Source organism: Hyperolius riggenbachi, chromosome 9 (assembly GCF_040937935.1).
Source record: "Hyperolius riggenbachi isolate aHypRig1 chromosome 9, aHypRig1.pri, whole genome shotgun sequence".
In the NCBI taxonomy this organism is placed as follows: Eukaryota; Metazoa; Chordata; class Amphibia; order Anura; family Hyperoliidae; genus Hyperolius; species Hyperolius riggenbachi.
This window is the reverse complement of record NC_090654.1, coordinates 22425566-22440470: the sequence shown is the minus strand read 5'-3', so window position 1 is coordinate 22440470 and position 14905 is coordinate 22425566. Positions and strand designations below refer to the sequence as shown.

Below are 14905 nucleotides of genomic sequence, written 5' to 3'. Positions count from 1 at the left end.
TTATTTAGAGGCTTGCAAGTGCTCCAGCCCAATTTATTTTAGCACTTTATTTCTTATTTGTTACAGTTCCCTGCTTCTAATAAGAACTGCTGTAATGTGTATTTATAGACACTTGTCACTAGGGGGCAGTGTGAGACAACAGAGGATTTCCGCTTTCTAGATTTTCAGCTACGGTAGTAGAGAGAGATCAAAGCGTTCCAAGAATTTACAGCTCAAGTTCTGCTGACTGAGGTCAAAAGCAGGGCACTTACCTCAAACGAGATAACTAGCTGCTAATTGGATAAAAAAATCCAGCATTCCATATTTTTAAAGAAGCTCGGTTGACAACTGTACACATGCTTGATCCCCAGTCAAGTTGGCCAAAAACAGCTGCCTCGGCGGAGTATAGTATGTGTACACAAAACTTCGACAACTGAACGAAGCCCGTGGTTGGCTAGATTGCCTAATCCTTAGCCTTATGTAGCTGCTCTTTGTCTTCGGGATCCCCCCATTCCCCATTGCTCTTCTCTCCACAGCCTCCTGGAAGTTCCCTCTAGTGGTTATGAGAGATTATGAACTGTGCATGTTCGAGCTCCAAACCACACATGCGCAGTGAAGGAAGGACTTGTGAACAGGGCTGGAGTCAGGGCTAGTTTACACTCGGCGCTTGTAGCGCTGCTAGCCCACGATCGCAATTTCAACTAAAATCGCGATTCGCGCTTGTGATTCCCATTCAGTAGAACGAAAATCACAGAGCAATCGCCCCTAAACGCTGCATGCAGCGCTTTTGCGATTAATCGAAATCTCAATTGATGCAGTGTGAATGTATCCATAGGGATACATTGTAGCAGCGCTTTGCTGATCGCCGGCGATCAGCAAAGCACTAAAGAATCGCCCCATGGTGAACCAACCCTGAGAGCAATTTCAGGTACCTGGAGTCAGTGGTTTCATAAACGAAGGAGTCGGATGATTTTTGTACCAATTCCACATCTCTGGTAATTAGATTGAGGAGTTGGAGCTTCCATAAATAGAGTCAATAGATGATTGTTGTACCGATTCGCCATCCCTCCCCATGGACTAGGGTTTCCTTTTTGCTGCTCACACGCGATTTGGAACTCTCGCACATGTGCGGTTTTAAATCGCTAGTCACCGCTGGAGGGAGTCCCCGGGAGGAAATTCAGTGGAGTGGATTAAGGGCTGGTTTACACGGACGCTTGGCAGTTTACCGCCAAGCGTTCGGGACTCGTCGGCTAAACATTCCCATTCAAGTGAATGGGAGCATTTAGCATCGCGCAGTTACCAGTGATTGCGCAAGCGCAGTGTTCCGATCCCAATTTAACGCTTCATTTCAGCCGGCCCTAGAAGCTGCATGCAACGTCCAGGGTCACATAGCCGCCGCGGCTCCATGTCCCTCTGCGGGGATGAGAAACGTCGATCAGGAAGGGAAGCCGACAATCGCCGTACCCCCGCCCACAAACGAGACGTCACAGGACGACGCTGCTTCAGGCCGACAACGCCGCCTGCCGTCCGTGTGAACCAGCCCTAAGTCAAACACGAAGCGGACTGGAAATGGAAGGGACCCTGAAGACAAAAAGCATCATCAAGAAGCGAAGGATTAGGCAATGTAGCCCATTATGGACATAATAATTCAACCCCTTCCCATTTTACCCACCTGAAGTAAAATTCTCTGCACCACTTTACAACTAGTAATCTATACCCTTCCTAATTCTCAACAACACATCTTGTCAAAAAACTTGATTTCCCCCAAGGTGACCTGTGTGGGGGAAAGTGGGGCCCATTGGGTTCAGGACAGGGGAGCTGGAGGCTAAAGTCTGCATTGCCATATTTCCTTTTAAGAATACCGGTTGCCTGTAATACTTTCAGCCATAGAGCCTGAACAAGCATGCAGCAGATCAGGTGTTTCTGACATTATTGTCAGATCTGACAAGATTAGCTGCATGCTTGTTTTTGGTGTGATTCAGACACTACTGTAGCTAAATAGATCAGCAGGGCTGCCAGGCAACTGGTATTATTTAAAAGGAAATAGATATGACAGCCCCCATGTTCTTCTCACTTCAGTTGTCCTTTAAGTACATACCTGACCCGACCTACATACCGTGACGTTAACCAAGCAACATCTGGCACTTAACGTGGACCTGAACTCTTGCACAGGACAGAAGGAAAACAGAAATGCACCCTGTACGTATTTAGAGAGTTTGACCTGTAATTCCCCCTCATCTGTGACTATTCACAAGTGTAATTTGATCTATAGGCTGTGTCAGCTGGCTGCATCGGCAGAGCAGCTAATTTGTAAACACAGGATGTTAACCCTATGTCTGCTTCCATGAAAGCAGGAAGTAGACACACTGCATATTCATTGCAGGATTTGTATCAGCTGTAACAAAAAAAAATTCTGTAAAGGTTATTATGCTGTTGCTTATCTTTTAGAGCAGAGAGAAAGTTCTGAGTTCTGGTCTGCTTTAAACCAAAGAGGCCCATTTATAAAGCATGTACACTGTATGGTCTCCAGAGACAAAACAAACAAACAAAAGCTATTTCTGCAAAAATAAAGGCAGTTCTCTGATCACCAGATTAAAAAAAAAAAAAAAAAAAAATAAAAAGAAGTAGTACCAATCAAGTGAAAAGTAGTGAGGGTCAGGTCTAGAGGAACTCATGGAGAAGCATGTGATCAGTTTGGTCAGGCAATGGATAATCAAGTCTCTGATTTGCTAGTCATGGTCATGTGCTAAAGCATGATGTGATCACAGCCAATCAGAGCTTTGCAAATCTATCAGCTGCTTCTCCATGACTTCTAGACATCACCATCAGCAGCAAAAACAAAAAAAAAAAAAAAGTTCCTCTAACTAATTTCAGCAGAAATCCACAATAGAAATCTGTCATCGCCTTATTTATAAACCAGACATCTTCATTCGGAATCGTTAATAGCTCACTGACCATTAATTATAAAATAATACTTTTAGAACCTTATTAGCCATAGTGACTGACAATTATATTAGCTCATCAAGCTGTCAATTATAGGATCTCAACTTTGATTAGCACCATAAACACAGAACAATAATAAAGCGTCTCTGCAGCTGTTGAGTTTCAGGAGCAAATCATTAGGTAACAGCTGGATAAAAGGATCATAATAAGAGAAATCCGATTCACAAGCTAATGATTGGCAGCCTGATTCATTTATCAAGCTTTCAGTAAGGGTTGGGACCCACTAGCGTTTTTATGGCAGTGGTTTCGGATCGACGGCGATTCCCAAAACAGCTTTGCCAATGAATGCGAGTGGTGGGGGACCCACTAATGCGATTAGGGGTGATTGCAATCACGGGACATGCAGCATTTTGAGCGACAATGGGCTCTATTCTCAAAGACTTCCCGCATGCGGTAAAGTACATGCGGGAAGTTTGCACCCAAAATACCGTCAAGTTGGAATTCTCAAAATGTTCCGCATGTTTTTTCCGCATGCGGAAAAAGTGCGGGATTAAAAGTCGGTATTTTCCGCAATAAAAGATCAATTCTCAAAACTATTCAGGCGCATCATTTCGTCGTTAATTACCGATTTTTTATCACCTACAAGTAGTAGGCGATATATTCCGAATCCCATTGACTTTAATGAAGTGTGGAGGCTTAAGGGCTCTGCTTGGTGGACTTTAACTTTTTTTTTTTTTAAACACTTTTTCATGCGACCTTTTTACCGCATGATTCCCGCATGAATAATGCCTGTTTCCGCATCTTTTTTCCCGCATGCGTAAAACATGCGGAAAATATTAGTGAATGTGGAAAAAATGCGGAGTTTACCGCTGGCGGAAATATAGCGGTAAAATTTCGCGGAAAATTTGGCTCTTTGAGAATAGAGCCCATTGTGCACAACGCTAAGTATAATATATTTTGCAAAGCAATTTTGCAGCGCTTTGGGGGGCTGAGCGATTACGATAGAATACAACTTATTTAGAAGGTGTCAGGCTTTCCTGCTTCTGTCCATAGCCCCGCCCCCTAAAGGAAGAGGTCACAGGTGCTTGTTATTGGGCGGGGCTACAGACAGAAGTTGCACACCTGGTAAGTTTAATAAAGTTTTTGTTTTGTTTTTAAATATGCACAATTCGCCAATCGGAAGTGCTGTACAGTTTACTGTAAAGCACTTCTAAGCATCAAGGGATCGCAATCGCACTAGGAATCGCTACATAGTGTTGTGGCGATTTTAAAGCATTGCATAGATTCCTAGTAAGTTCCGGGCAGTAAGGTGACCACACACTTATAGATTCGACCATCACATAGATCCCTCTCTGATTGCTGCCACACACCGGACACAAATTGTTAATAGATCTACTGAAAATATGTGGCGCTGCCATGGCCTGCTGGACCTTCAGGTTGGCAGAGGTGCGTACACCTAGTGTCGGGTGCTCCTCCCATGTCTTCTCTCCATCATCGCCGGGGCACTGGTACACGCTGTCAGGTCACATGGTACAGGTGTCCAGCGGCAATGGAGAGAGAAGACACACGAGGACAGGTGAGTCTACACTCCGCTGTGAGTCTACACTCCGCTGCCAACACCCTGCACGGCCCGGAGGGGGCACACTTTGGAAGGTGGGAGACTGGCTGAGGGTTCAGCAGTCATCCTGAAACCAAATTGCCACGCACCCACTTGTCCTCTTTTGAGCAAGGTCTTTCCATGGTTATGAGGGAATAGAGAGAGAGAGGGGAGGTTATGAGGGAATAGAGAGAGAGGGGGGGGGGTGGTTATGAGGGAATAGAGAGAGGGGGGGGTGGTTATGAGGGAATAGAGAGAGGGGGGGGGGTTATGAGGGAATAGAGAGAGGGGGGGGGGGGGTTATGAGGGAATAGAGGGGGGGGGGTTATGAGGGAATAGAGAGGGGGGGGGGTTATGAGGGAATAGAGAGGGAGGGGGGTTATGAGGGAATAGAGAGAGAGAGGGGGGGTTATGAGGGAATAGAGGGGGGGGGTTATGAGGGAATAAAGAGAGGGGGGTTATGAGGGAATAAAGAGAGAGAGGGGGGGGGGGTTATGAGGGAATAGAGAGAGGGGGGGTTATGAGGGAATAGAGAGAGGGGGGGGTTATGAGGGAATAGAGAGAGGGGGGGGGGGGTTATGAGGGAATAGAGAGAGGGGGGGGGGGTTATGAGGGAATAGAGAGAGAGAGAGAGAGAGAGAGAGAGGGGGGGTTATGAGGGAATAGAGAGAGAGAGGGGTTATGAGGGAATAAAGAGAGAGAGAGGGGTTATGAGGGGATAAAGAGAGAGAGGGGTTATGAGGGAATAAAGAGAGGGGGGGGGGGTTATGAGGGAATAAAGAGAGGGGGGGGGGGTTATGAGGGAATAGAGAGGGAGGGGGGGGGGGGTTATGAGGGAATAGAGAGAGAGGGGGGGGGGGGGGTTATGAGGGAATAGAGAGGGAGGGGGGGGGGGTTATGAGGGAATAGAGAGAGAGGGGGGGGGGTGGTTATGAGGGAATAGAGAGAGAGGGGGGGGTGGTTATGAGGGAATAGAGAGAGGGCGGGTTATGAGGGAATAGAGGGGGGGGGTTATGAGGGAATAGAGAGAGGGGGGGTTATGAGGGAATAGAGGGGGGGGGGTTATGAGGGAATAAAGAGGGGGGGGGGGTTATGAGGGAATAAAGAGGGGGGGGGTTATGAGGGAATAGAGAGGGAGGGGGGTTATGAGGGAATAGAGAGAGAGAGGGGGGGTTATGAGGGAATAGAGGGGGGGGTTATGAGGGAATAAAGAGAGAGGGGGGGTTATGAGGGAATAGAGAGAGGGGGGGTATGAGGGAATAGAGAGAGGGGGGGTATGAGGGAATAGAGAGAGGGGGGTTATGAGGGAATAGAGAGGGGGGGGGGGTTATGAGGGAAGAGAGAGAGAGAGAGAGAGAGAGAGAGAGAGAGAGAGAGAGAGAGAGAGAGAGGTTATGAGGGAATAGAGAGAGAGAGGGGTTATGAGGGAATAAAGAGAGAGAGAGGGGTTATGAGGGAATAAAGAGAGAGAGAGGGGTTATGAGGGAATAAAGAGAGAGAGAGGGGTTATGAGGGAATAAAGAGAGAGAGAGGGGTTATGAGGGAATAAAGAGAGAGAGAGGGGTTATGAGGGAATAAAGAGAGGGGGGGGGGTTATGAGGGAATAGAGAGGGGGGGTTATGAGGGAATAGAGAGGGGGGGGTTATGAGGGAATAGAGAGAGGGGGGGGGGGGTTATGAGGGAATAGAGAGAGGGGGAGGGTTATGAGGGAATAGAGAGAGGGGGAGGGTTATGAGGGAATAGAGAGAGAGGGGGGGGGGGGTTATGAGGGAATAGAGAGAGGGGGGGGGGGGTTATGAGGGAATAGAGAGAGAGGGGAGAGGAGGGGGGATGAGGGATAATGAGAGAGGGGGGGGGGGGGGTGATAAGGGAATAAGGAGGGGGGGGGGGGGTGATAAGGGAATAAGGAGAGGGGGGGAGATGAGGGAATAGAGAGGGGGGGATGAGGGAATAGAGAGGGGGGGGATAGAGGAGGGGTGCAGATATTAGAGAGGGGAGGTGAGGGAATAGACAGGGAATGAGGATGATGGGGGAACATAGACATAGAGAAATACATGAGGAGGGTGGATGCGGGACTCACCCAGGAGACCATCCGGAGGACGGTGTGCGGCTGTCGGATGAAGGTCTGAGGGTCAAACGCCCCCCCAGCCTTGCCCGCTCCATAGGCGCCTCCCTCCATGGCTGCTGATGCCGGGATGCTGCTGAAGGGCAGCCGCTATGACAGGCGGCAATGTCACGCTGAGGGGATCCGGGGGGACCGTCACCGGAGGTCGCGGAGCACCGAGAAGCAGCTGACGTGACCGCGGCTCTCTCTGCAGCCTGACCCTCGCCCGGTGCCGCTGCCTGTCACTGCTCTAGGCAACCCCCGTGTGCGGCTGGAGCGGAGTCTGCGCATGCGCGCTGCTGAGCTCAGCTGCCTCCTCGCTCGCACGTGACTCCCCCCTCCCGGGCGTTGCTGCCGCTCTGCGCTGTGAAGGCTACTTATCTCCATGGCAACCATAAGATGGTGGGTCCAGCCAGTCTAGGTCACATTCATGTAACATGGCCTATAGTCCAGCGCTGACAGGGTACCTGCTACAGCCATCACCAGCAAGGGGGCTCCAGAAATGTCACCTACAGGAGATTCATCTGCCAGAAGGAAATCATTATTATTCTGGGGATGGTCAATGAGATGCAAATCAATTAGAGTTGAAGCAGGATGATGTAAATTGCACAAAATGTACATAACCATGCTTTAATTTAAAATTATCTGCAAATGTATGCAGCTTGAAAACAAGACTAGCGCCCTAATCCCTACCATAATAATAATAATAACCATAGACTAATGTCCTACCATGTTATTTTTATAGCACTGACATCTTCTGCAGCACATTACAGAGTACATAGTCATGTCACTGACTGTCCTCAGAGGAGCTCACAATCCAATCCTACCATAGTCATAGTCTAATGTCATATCATATTATTATTATGTATTTATATAGCACTGACATCTTCTGCAGCACATTACAGAGTACATAGTCATGTCCCTGACTGTCCTCAGAGGAGCTCACACTCTAATCCTACCATAGTCATAGTCGAATATCCTACCATATTATTATTATGTATTTATATATCACTGACATCTTCTGCAGCACTGTACAGAGTAAACAGTCATGTCCCTGACTGTCCTCAGAGGAGCTCACACTCTAATCCTACCATAGTCATAGTCTAATATCCTACCATATTATTATTATGTATTTATATAGCACTGACATCTTCTGCAGCACTTTACAGAGTACATAGTCATGTCAGTGACTGTCCTCAGAGGAGCTCACAATCTAATCCTACCATAGTCATAGCCGAATATCCTACCATATTATTATTATGTATTCATATAGCACTGACATCTTCTGCAGCACATTACAGAGTACATAGTCATGTCACTGATTGTCCTCAGAGGAGCTCACACTCTAATCCTACCATAGTCATAGTCTAATATCCTACCATATTATTATTATGTATTTATATAGCACTGGCATCTTCTGCAGCACTTTACAGAGTACATAGTCATGTCAGTGACTGTCCTCAGAGGAGCTCACAATCTAATCCTACCATAGTCATAATCTAATATCCTACCATATTATTATACTGTATTTATACAGCACTGACATCTTCTGCAGCACATTACAGAGTACATAGTCATGTCACTGACTGTCCTCAGAGCAGCTCACAATCTAATCCTACCATAGCCATAGGAATAATCTAATGTCCTACCCGGGGGCATAAGGATATTACACCTGCAAAGGATGCAGGAAGGGGGTGGGGGGGGCTGTGGGGGGGGGGGTCAAGCTTGGTAAGGGGCCGCAGGAGGGAGTGGCAGTGGGCACACAGCGGCTCCTAGCGACTCCTAATGAATTTAAACTGTAATTAACATAATAAATATAAAATGTTCTATTTCTCAAATAATAGTCATTATAAATAACTTTAATATATATACAGTAGCAGCAGTGCTCATTCTACAGAAATGAAATAAACCAATCAAAAAAATAGTTACCTGTGCTGCTGCAATAAAGCAGTCACTGTATTTTTAAAGGAATACTGTAGGAGGGTTGGGGAAAAAAAGTTGAAGTTAGCCGGGGCTTCTAATCCTGTGCCCATGCAGCCACTCACTGATGCTCCGGCCCCGCCTCTGGTTCACTTCTGGAATTTCAGACTTTAACCACTTCCCAACTGAGGGGTTTTACCCCTGCCCTGACCACCAGAGCAATTTTCACCTTTCAGCACTCCTTCCATTCATTCGTCTATAACTTTATTATTACTTATCGCAATGAAATGAACTATATCTTGTTTTTTTCGCCACCAATTAGGCTTTCTTTAGGTGGGACATTATGCCAAGAATTATTTTATTCTAAATGTGTTTTAATGGGAAAATAGGAAAAAACATGGGAAAAAAATTATTGTTTTGCAGATTTTGGCCTTTATAGTTTTTAAATAATGCATGCTACTGTATTTAAAACCCATGAAATGTATTTGCCCTTTTGTCCCGGTTATAAAACCATTTAAATTATGTCCCTATCACAATGTTTGGCGCCAATATTTTAATTGGAAATAAAGGTGCATTTTTTTCAGTTTTGCGTCCATCCCTAATTACAAGCCCATAGTTTATAAAGTAACAGTGTTGTACCCTCTTGACATTAATATTTAAAAAGTACAGTCCCTAAGGTAACTATTTATGTATTTTTTTTTTAATTGTAAATTTATTTTTTTTTAAATTACAAGAAAAAAAAAATTGGGGAGTGTGGGAGGTAAAGGGTTAATTTTGTGTGTTAAACTAATTTATTTCTATGTGAAAAATGCTTTGGATGTAGTTTTACTATTTGGCCACACTTAGCCAGATTACTGTGTTATTATTGTGTTATACTTCAGACTAGTTCCAGGGTGTTGAGACCACGGACCTCACACCCAAGACTAGGGATACTGTGTCATTCTTGTGTTATACTTCAGACTAGTTCCAGGGTGTTGAGACCACGGACCTCACACCCAAGACTAGGGATACTGTGTCATTCTTGTGTTATACTTCAGACTAGTTCCAGGGTGTTGAGACCACGGACCTCACACCCAAGACTAGGGCTTTGCTTGATAACTGTTATGACCTATTGCTTTCCTGACTCTCCTTCTGCTCTCTGATTCGGTACCTACGCATATCTGATTACCTGTTGCCAACCCTGCCTGTCCCTGGTTACCGAATCAGTCTTCTGTCTCTGTACCTTATCTGCTCGTGTGTTACCGACCCGGCCTGGCCGATCTCTCTAACTGTCACTCACTCCTTGGGTGTTCAGTTCCTCGTACTATCTGGAATACCCCCCCCCCCCCTGCTGGGGTGTCCAGTAACTGTAGAGACTCCCTGGCTCTTAAAGGGACCTCTCTGCAACCCAGTCAGGGACCCCATCTCTTAGGTGTCCTTTGACTGCAGTAGAGTCTGATTCCTAGCAATCAGGGAATCACTGGCTCATATACTGTCACACCAAACACTTACACTTTGTCAGGTGTCCAGAGGTTAGCTATACTTGTATTATTGGTGATTCTGCAGATCATCAATAATCAGGTATATATCTGTATTCTTGGTGATACTGCAGATCACCAATAATCAGATTCTCTCTGTGTGCTGACTCCGATCGTTACAGAACGGCAGACCTGAAAAACAAAATGGACGCACTTAACAGCCGTCTTGATACACTCACCACCTCGGTGGAAAATTTCATCAGAGTGTTAGACGGTTTGCAGGCCCAGATCTCTGCTTTATCTGGGTCCTTACAGGTCCTTCAGACGGCTGTAAATTCAGTGCGATCTCCTCCAGTTACAGACTTACGCATGTCTGTACCCGAAAGGTTTTCTGGTCATAGATCTGACTTTCAGAATTATAAGAATCGTATCATGTCGTATTTTGAACTAAGACCTAATTTGTCAGGAACAGAGGCACAGAGAATTACATTTATTAAGACCCTGCTGTCAGGAGATGCTCAGACTTGGGCATATAGCCTACAGACAGGGCACGAGGCGCTGACATCAGTAGAGGAATTTTTTAGGTCTATGGCCATAATTTATGACGATCCGGACATTGCCTCTACTGCTGAGCGGAAGCTAAAAACCTTGCGTCAAGGCAAGGATCCAGTAGAAGTCTATGCAGCTTAATTCAGAAAGTGGTCTATGTCAGCTAGGTGGGGGGCTTTTGCACTGCTAGATTGTTTTTTTATCAGGGTTGTCAGACGCAGTTTCAGAGTTGATGTTGGGACACCCTGAACCAAAAACTATTGATGAAGCAATCTCTTTAGCAGTACGGGTTGATCGCCGTTTACGGTATCAGAAGCAAACCCGTGGTAGGAACGTGGTCAGATATGTCTCTTACGCCTCTCCTCCACCCGTCTCACCTCCGCCAGAACCAATGCAAATTGGCCAGTCCAAGTTGACACGGATGGAGAGGAATCGCAGAAAAACAGAACAACTCTGTTTATACTGTGCAGAGGAGGGCCATAGAGTGCAGAATTGCCCCAAGAAGTCGGAAAATGCTGCCGCCTAGGTGTAGTCAGAGGTAATACCCTAGGCGCGCAGTCTTTACCTCTAGACAACAATCGTTTGCTCCTTTCTTGTTCTGTCACATGGAAGGGACAGACTGTTACCACTGAAGCTTTCGTTGATTCTGGTTCAGCGGCTAACTTTATAGATTACGAGTTTGCAAAAAAATTGGGAATTCCTATACTCCCATTGGACCAACCGATTTTGGTCACTGCTGTAGATGACTCTCCTCTGCAGAGTAGACATCCTTTGTCCCGTACTCCAGATTTAAAATTCCGGGTTGGGGTACTGCATGAGGAGAATCTGCAATTTCTGGTCTTGCGTATGGCAACCTCCACCATCATTCTGGGCATGCCCTGGTTACAACTTCACTCCCCTCAGATAGACTGGGTTTCAGGTCAGCTAACGAACTGGTCGACCCATTGTTATCATCATTGTTTAGCGAAAGTAACCATGGGTAATACCAGCATTCAGGTTGAAGGTGTGCCAAAACAATACGCAGAATTTGCTGACGTTTTCTGTCCCAAATCAGCAGATAAACTTCCCCCCCACCGTACCTTCGATTGTCCCATTGATTTGAGATCTGGTTGTATGCCTCCCAGGGGTCACCTCTATAATCTGTCTGGGCCTGAGAAACTAGCTATGCAGGAATACATCAGAGAAAACTTGGCTAAAGGGTTCATCCGCCCCTCCCGTTCACCAGCAGGGGCGGGATTCTTTTTCGTAAAGAAAAAAGATGGAGGCCTTCGTCCTTGCATTGATTATAGAGGCCTAAACAAGATCACGGTGAAAAATCGCTACCCTTTGCCTTCAATTGACGATTTGTTCACCCAGGTGACCAACGCCAAGATTTTCTCAAAGCTAGATTTGAGAGGTGCATACAATCTGGTGCGTATCAGTGATGGTGACGAATGGAAGACAGCCTTTAACACGCCCGACCGGCATTACGAGTACCTAGTGATGCCCTTCAGATTGTGTAATGCTCCGGCTTTCTTCCAAGAGTTAATTAACGAGGTATTCAGGGAAGTGTTGGGGAAGTTTGTCCTAGTTTATCTGGACGATATACTGATCTTTTCATCCAGTCTTTCTGAACATCGCAGACATGTTAAGTTTGTTCTAGAAAAGTTAAGACAGAATCAGCTTTACGCCAAACTGGAGAAATGTCTCTTCGAGGTAACCTCGGTTGCCTTCTTGGGGTACATTATCGCCACCTCTGGTCTCTCAATGGATCCAGGGAAGGTTTCCGCTGTCCTGGAGTGGCCTCAGCCTGTTGGACTGAAGGCACTCCAGAGATTTCTGGGTTTTACCAACTACTACAGAAGGTTCATAAAGGGGTACTCTACCATCATCTCGCCCCTCACCAGTCTCACCAAGAAAGGGGCTGATACTCATCACTAGTCAACTGAGGCTCATATGGCTTTTTCCACACTAAAAAAACTGTTCTGCTCAGCACCTATATTGAGACATGTTGATGTCAACTTTCCCTTTATTGTGGAGGTTGATGCTTCAGAGGTGGGGGTGGGAGTTGTATTGTCTCAGAGGTCGGGCTTGCAGGGCAAACTCCACCCATGTGCCTACTTTTCCCATAGATTTTCACCCGCAGAGAAAAACTACGACATAGGCAATCGGGAGCTTTTGGCCATCAAGTTAGCCTTTGAGGAATGGCGACACTGGTTAGAAGGTGCAGAACACACTATCACAGTTTGTACAGATCATAAGAATCTGGAGTACATAGAGGGTGCTAAGAGACTCAGTCCCCGCCAGGCCAGGTGGGCCCTCTTCTTTGCAAGATTCAGATTTGTAATTACGTATACCCCTGTGTAACGATTGTGGAATTTTCTCCGTGATCAGCGCACAAGACGTGCGCTGACACTGCGAAAATCCTCCACAAGCGTATAATTTGCGGAAACCCAGCAAAAGGTGCAATGCACCTGTAGAGGGAAATTCCTGTCGACAGGGGGAGCTGTGGAGTGCAGAGGAACAGCTCCTCTGCCCTACCACACACGCCAGACAGGAATTGTACGAAGGGCAGAAACGCAGGGCAAGATAGCCCTGAAAGAGAGAGATCAAAGCGACAGAGGGTATGTGTGTTCACCAAACTAGTCGCCACCCTGCGACGATGAACACACAACCATGAAGACAAAGTGAGAAGGTAATCGCCAGAGATGGCGATTGCCAACAGAGACACAAGACCGAATAAGCACAGATGAGGAATGTATGTATGTCCCCCAATCTAGCCGCCAACCTGCGACGGTGGACACACAACAGAAGAAACTCGATGGACGTATGTCTTTTTTCAACCAAAATAACTATGTAACTATGTAAGAACGCAATCGCAAGAGAAGTGATTGCGGAAGAGAATGAGCACAGGGACAGATTGTATGTGTGTGCACCAAACTTAGTCGCCAACCCGCGACGGTGCATACACAACAGCAGATATGAAGTAGGAACGCAATCGCGAGAGAGGCGATTACCAGAGGTGACACAAGGCTACAGCAAGGCAGAGCAAGAGAGTAGCAAAGGCACAGCAAATCATACAATGAGGAGATACGGAAAATAACAAACGCTAGCTAAACGCGAACACCGCACTCATTCGCAACAGTGCACGCGTTTATGCGTGGTCTCCACGTGATAAGCACAATAGAGACAAGCACGCCTAACTAACCACCGACAAACAAACATGAAACAGAGGGCGTGAGCGCTTGCTTAACGGTTACCTCACCGAGCCTGCAGCAAGCGTTCGTAGCAGACACGACAGACACACGAAAACAGGAATAAGCGAGCGATAGGATCCACAGCACTAGCGAAAGTGGCTAGTGCGATCCAGGAAGACAGAACAGAAGGATCCACAGCGCTAGCGCAAGATGCTAGTGCGATCCAAGTACAGAGTAGCCAACCAGAAGGATCCACAGCACTAGCGCAAGTGGCTAATGCGATCCAGGAAGACAGATCAGAAGGGGCTACCAGTAACAACCGCTATTCCGGTTAGCACCCAGACACACAGAACGATTTCCTGTCGACCACCGCCTGGACAGGACAATCGCAACAGACAAACAAAACAGATAAGCAATCCTAACTGCACTAGGGAAACCTGCCTAGTGCAGTCCCAGGAATTACTCTAGGCTAATCTTTACACAAAGAGCAAGGCTGACACTCCAGGCGAGTGTTACACAGGAACTAACTCTTATGACCAGCCCAGGTCTGTGATATCACATAGTATTTATAGAGCAAGCCTACAAAGGATGTGGCTAGGCAATCTGCATGACAAACGTATGCAAATTCCTCAGCAGCAAGCTGCACAACTGACAAAAGGTCTCTCTTCCAGAGACCTGCAGAATGCAAACCTGAACAGTGGTCAAAAGGCTGCCTGCCTGCGCAGGCAGCCCAGCGGATCCTCACACCCTGGTAGTAAAATCATTAAAGCCGATGCCTTATCCAGGTGTTTTGAACCTGAGACAGTACAGCCCTCAGCCCCTGAGACCATCCTACCTCAGAAGGTAGTTCTGGCAGCTACTGAGACCTGGAGGGATTGGACAGTCACGCTGAGTCCTCACCAACAGGATGTTCCAGAGTGGAAGCCTGATGGGGTCATGTTTGTACCACTGCCTTTCCGGTTACAACTCTTGCAGCTGTTCCATTCTCACAAAAATGCTGGTCATCCCGGGGCCACCAGAACTCAGGATTTATTGGCCAGATGTGCATGGTGGCCTACACTAGCAACAGATTGTAAGGAATTTGTAAGAGAGTGTGCAGTGTGTGCAAGAAGTAAACCCTCTCATCAGGCCCCTGTTGGCACCTTACAGCCTTTGCTAATTCCGAGTGAACCATGGACCC

At 46.8% G+C, this 14905-nt stretch overlaps 1 protein-coding gene across 1 annotated transcript in view; it reads right to left on the bottom strand.

Annotated features, from left to right (window-relative positions):
- Positions 1 to 6947, bottom strand: part of SYNGR1 (synaptogyrin 1) — a 28863-nt gene extending 21916 nt beyond the window's left edge. The window contains exons 1-3 of the mRNA XM_068254800.1: positions 6600 to 6947; positions 1842 to 1872; positions 1444 to 1560 (exon numbers count right to left, since the gene is read on the bottom strand). Coding sequence (XP_068110901.1) covers positions 1444 to 1560; positions 1842 to 1872; positions 6600 to 6698 — 247 coding nt within the window. The 5' untranslated portion in view covers positions 6699 to 6947. The remainder of the gene's footprint in view (positions 1 to 1443; positions 1561 to 1841; positions 1873 to 6599) is intronic.
- Positions 6948 to 14905: the final 7958 nt, after the last annotated feature.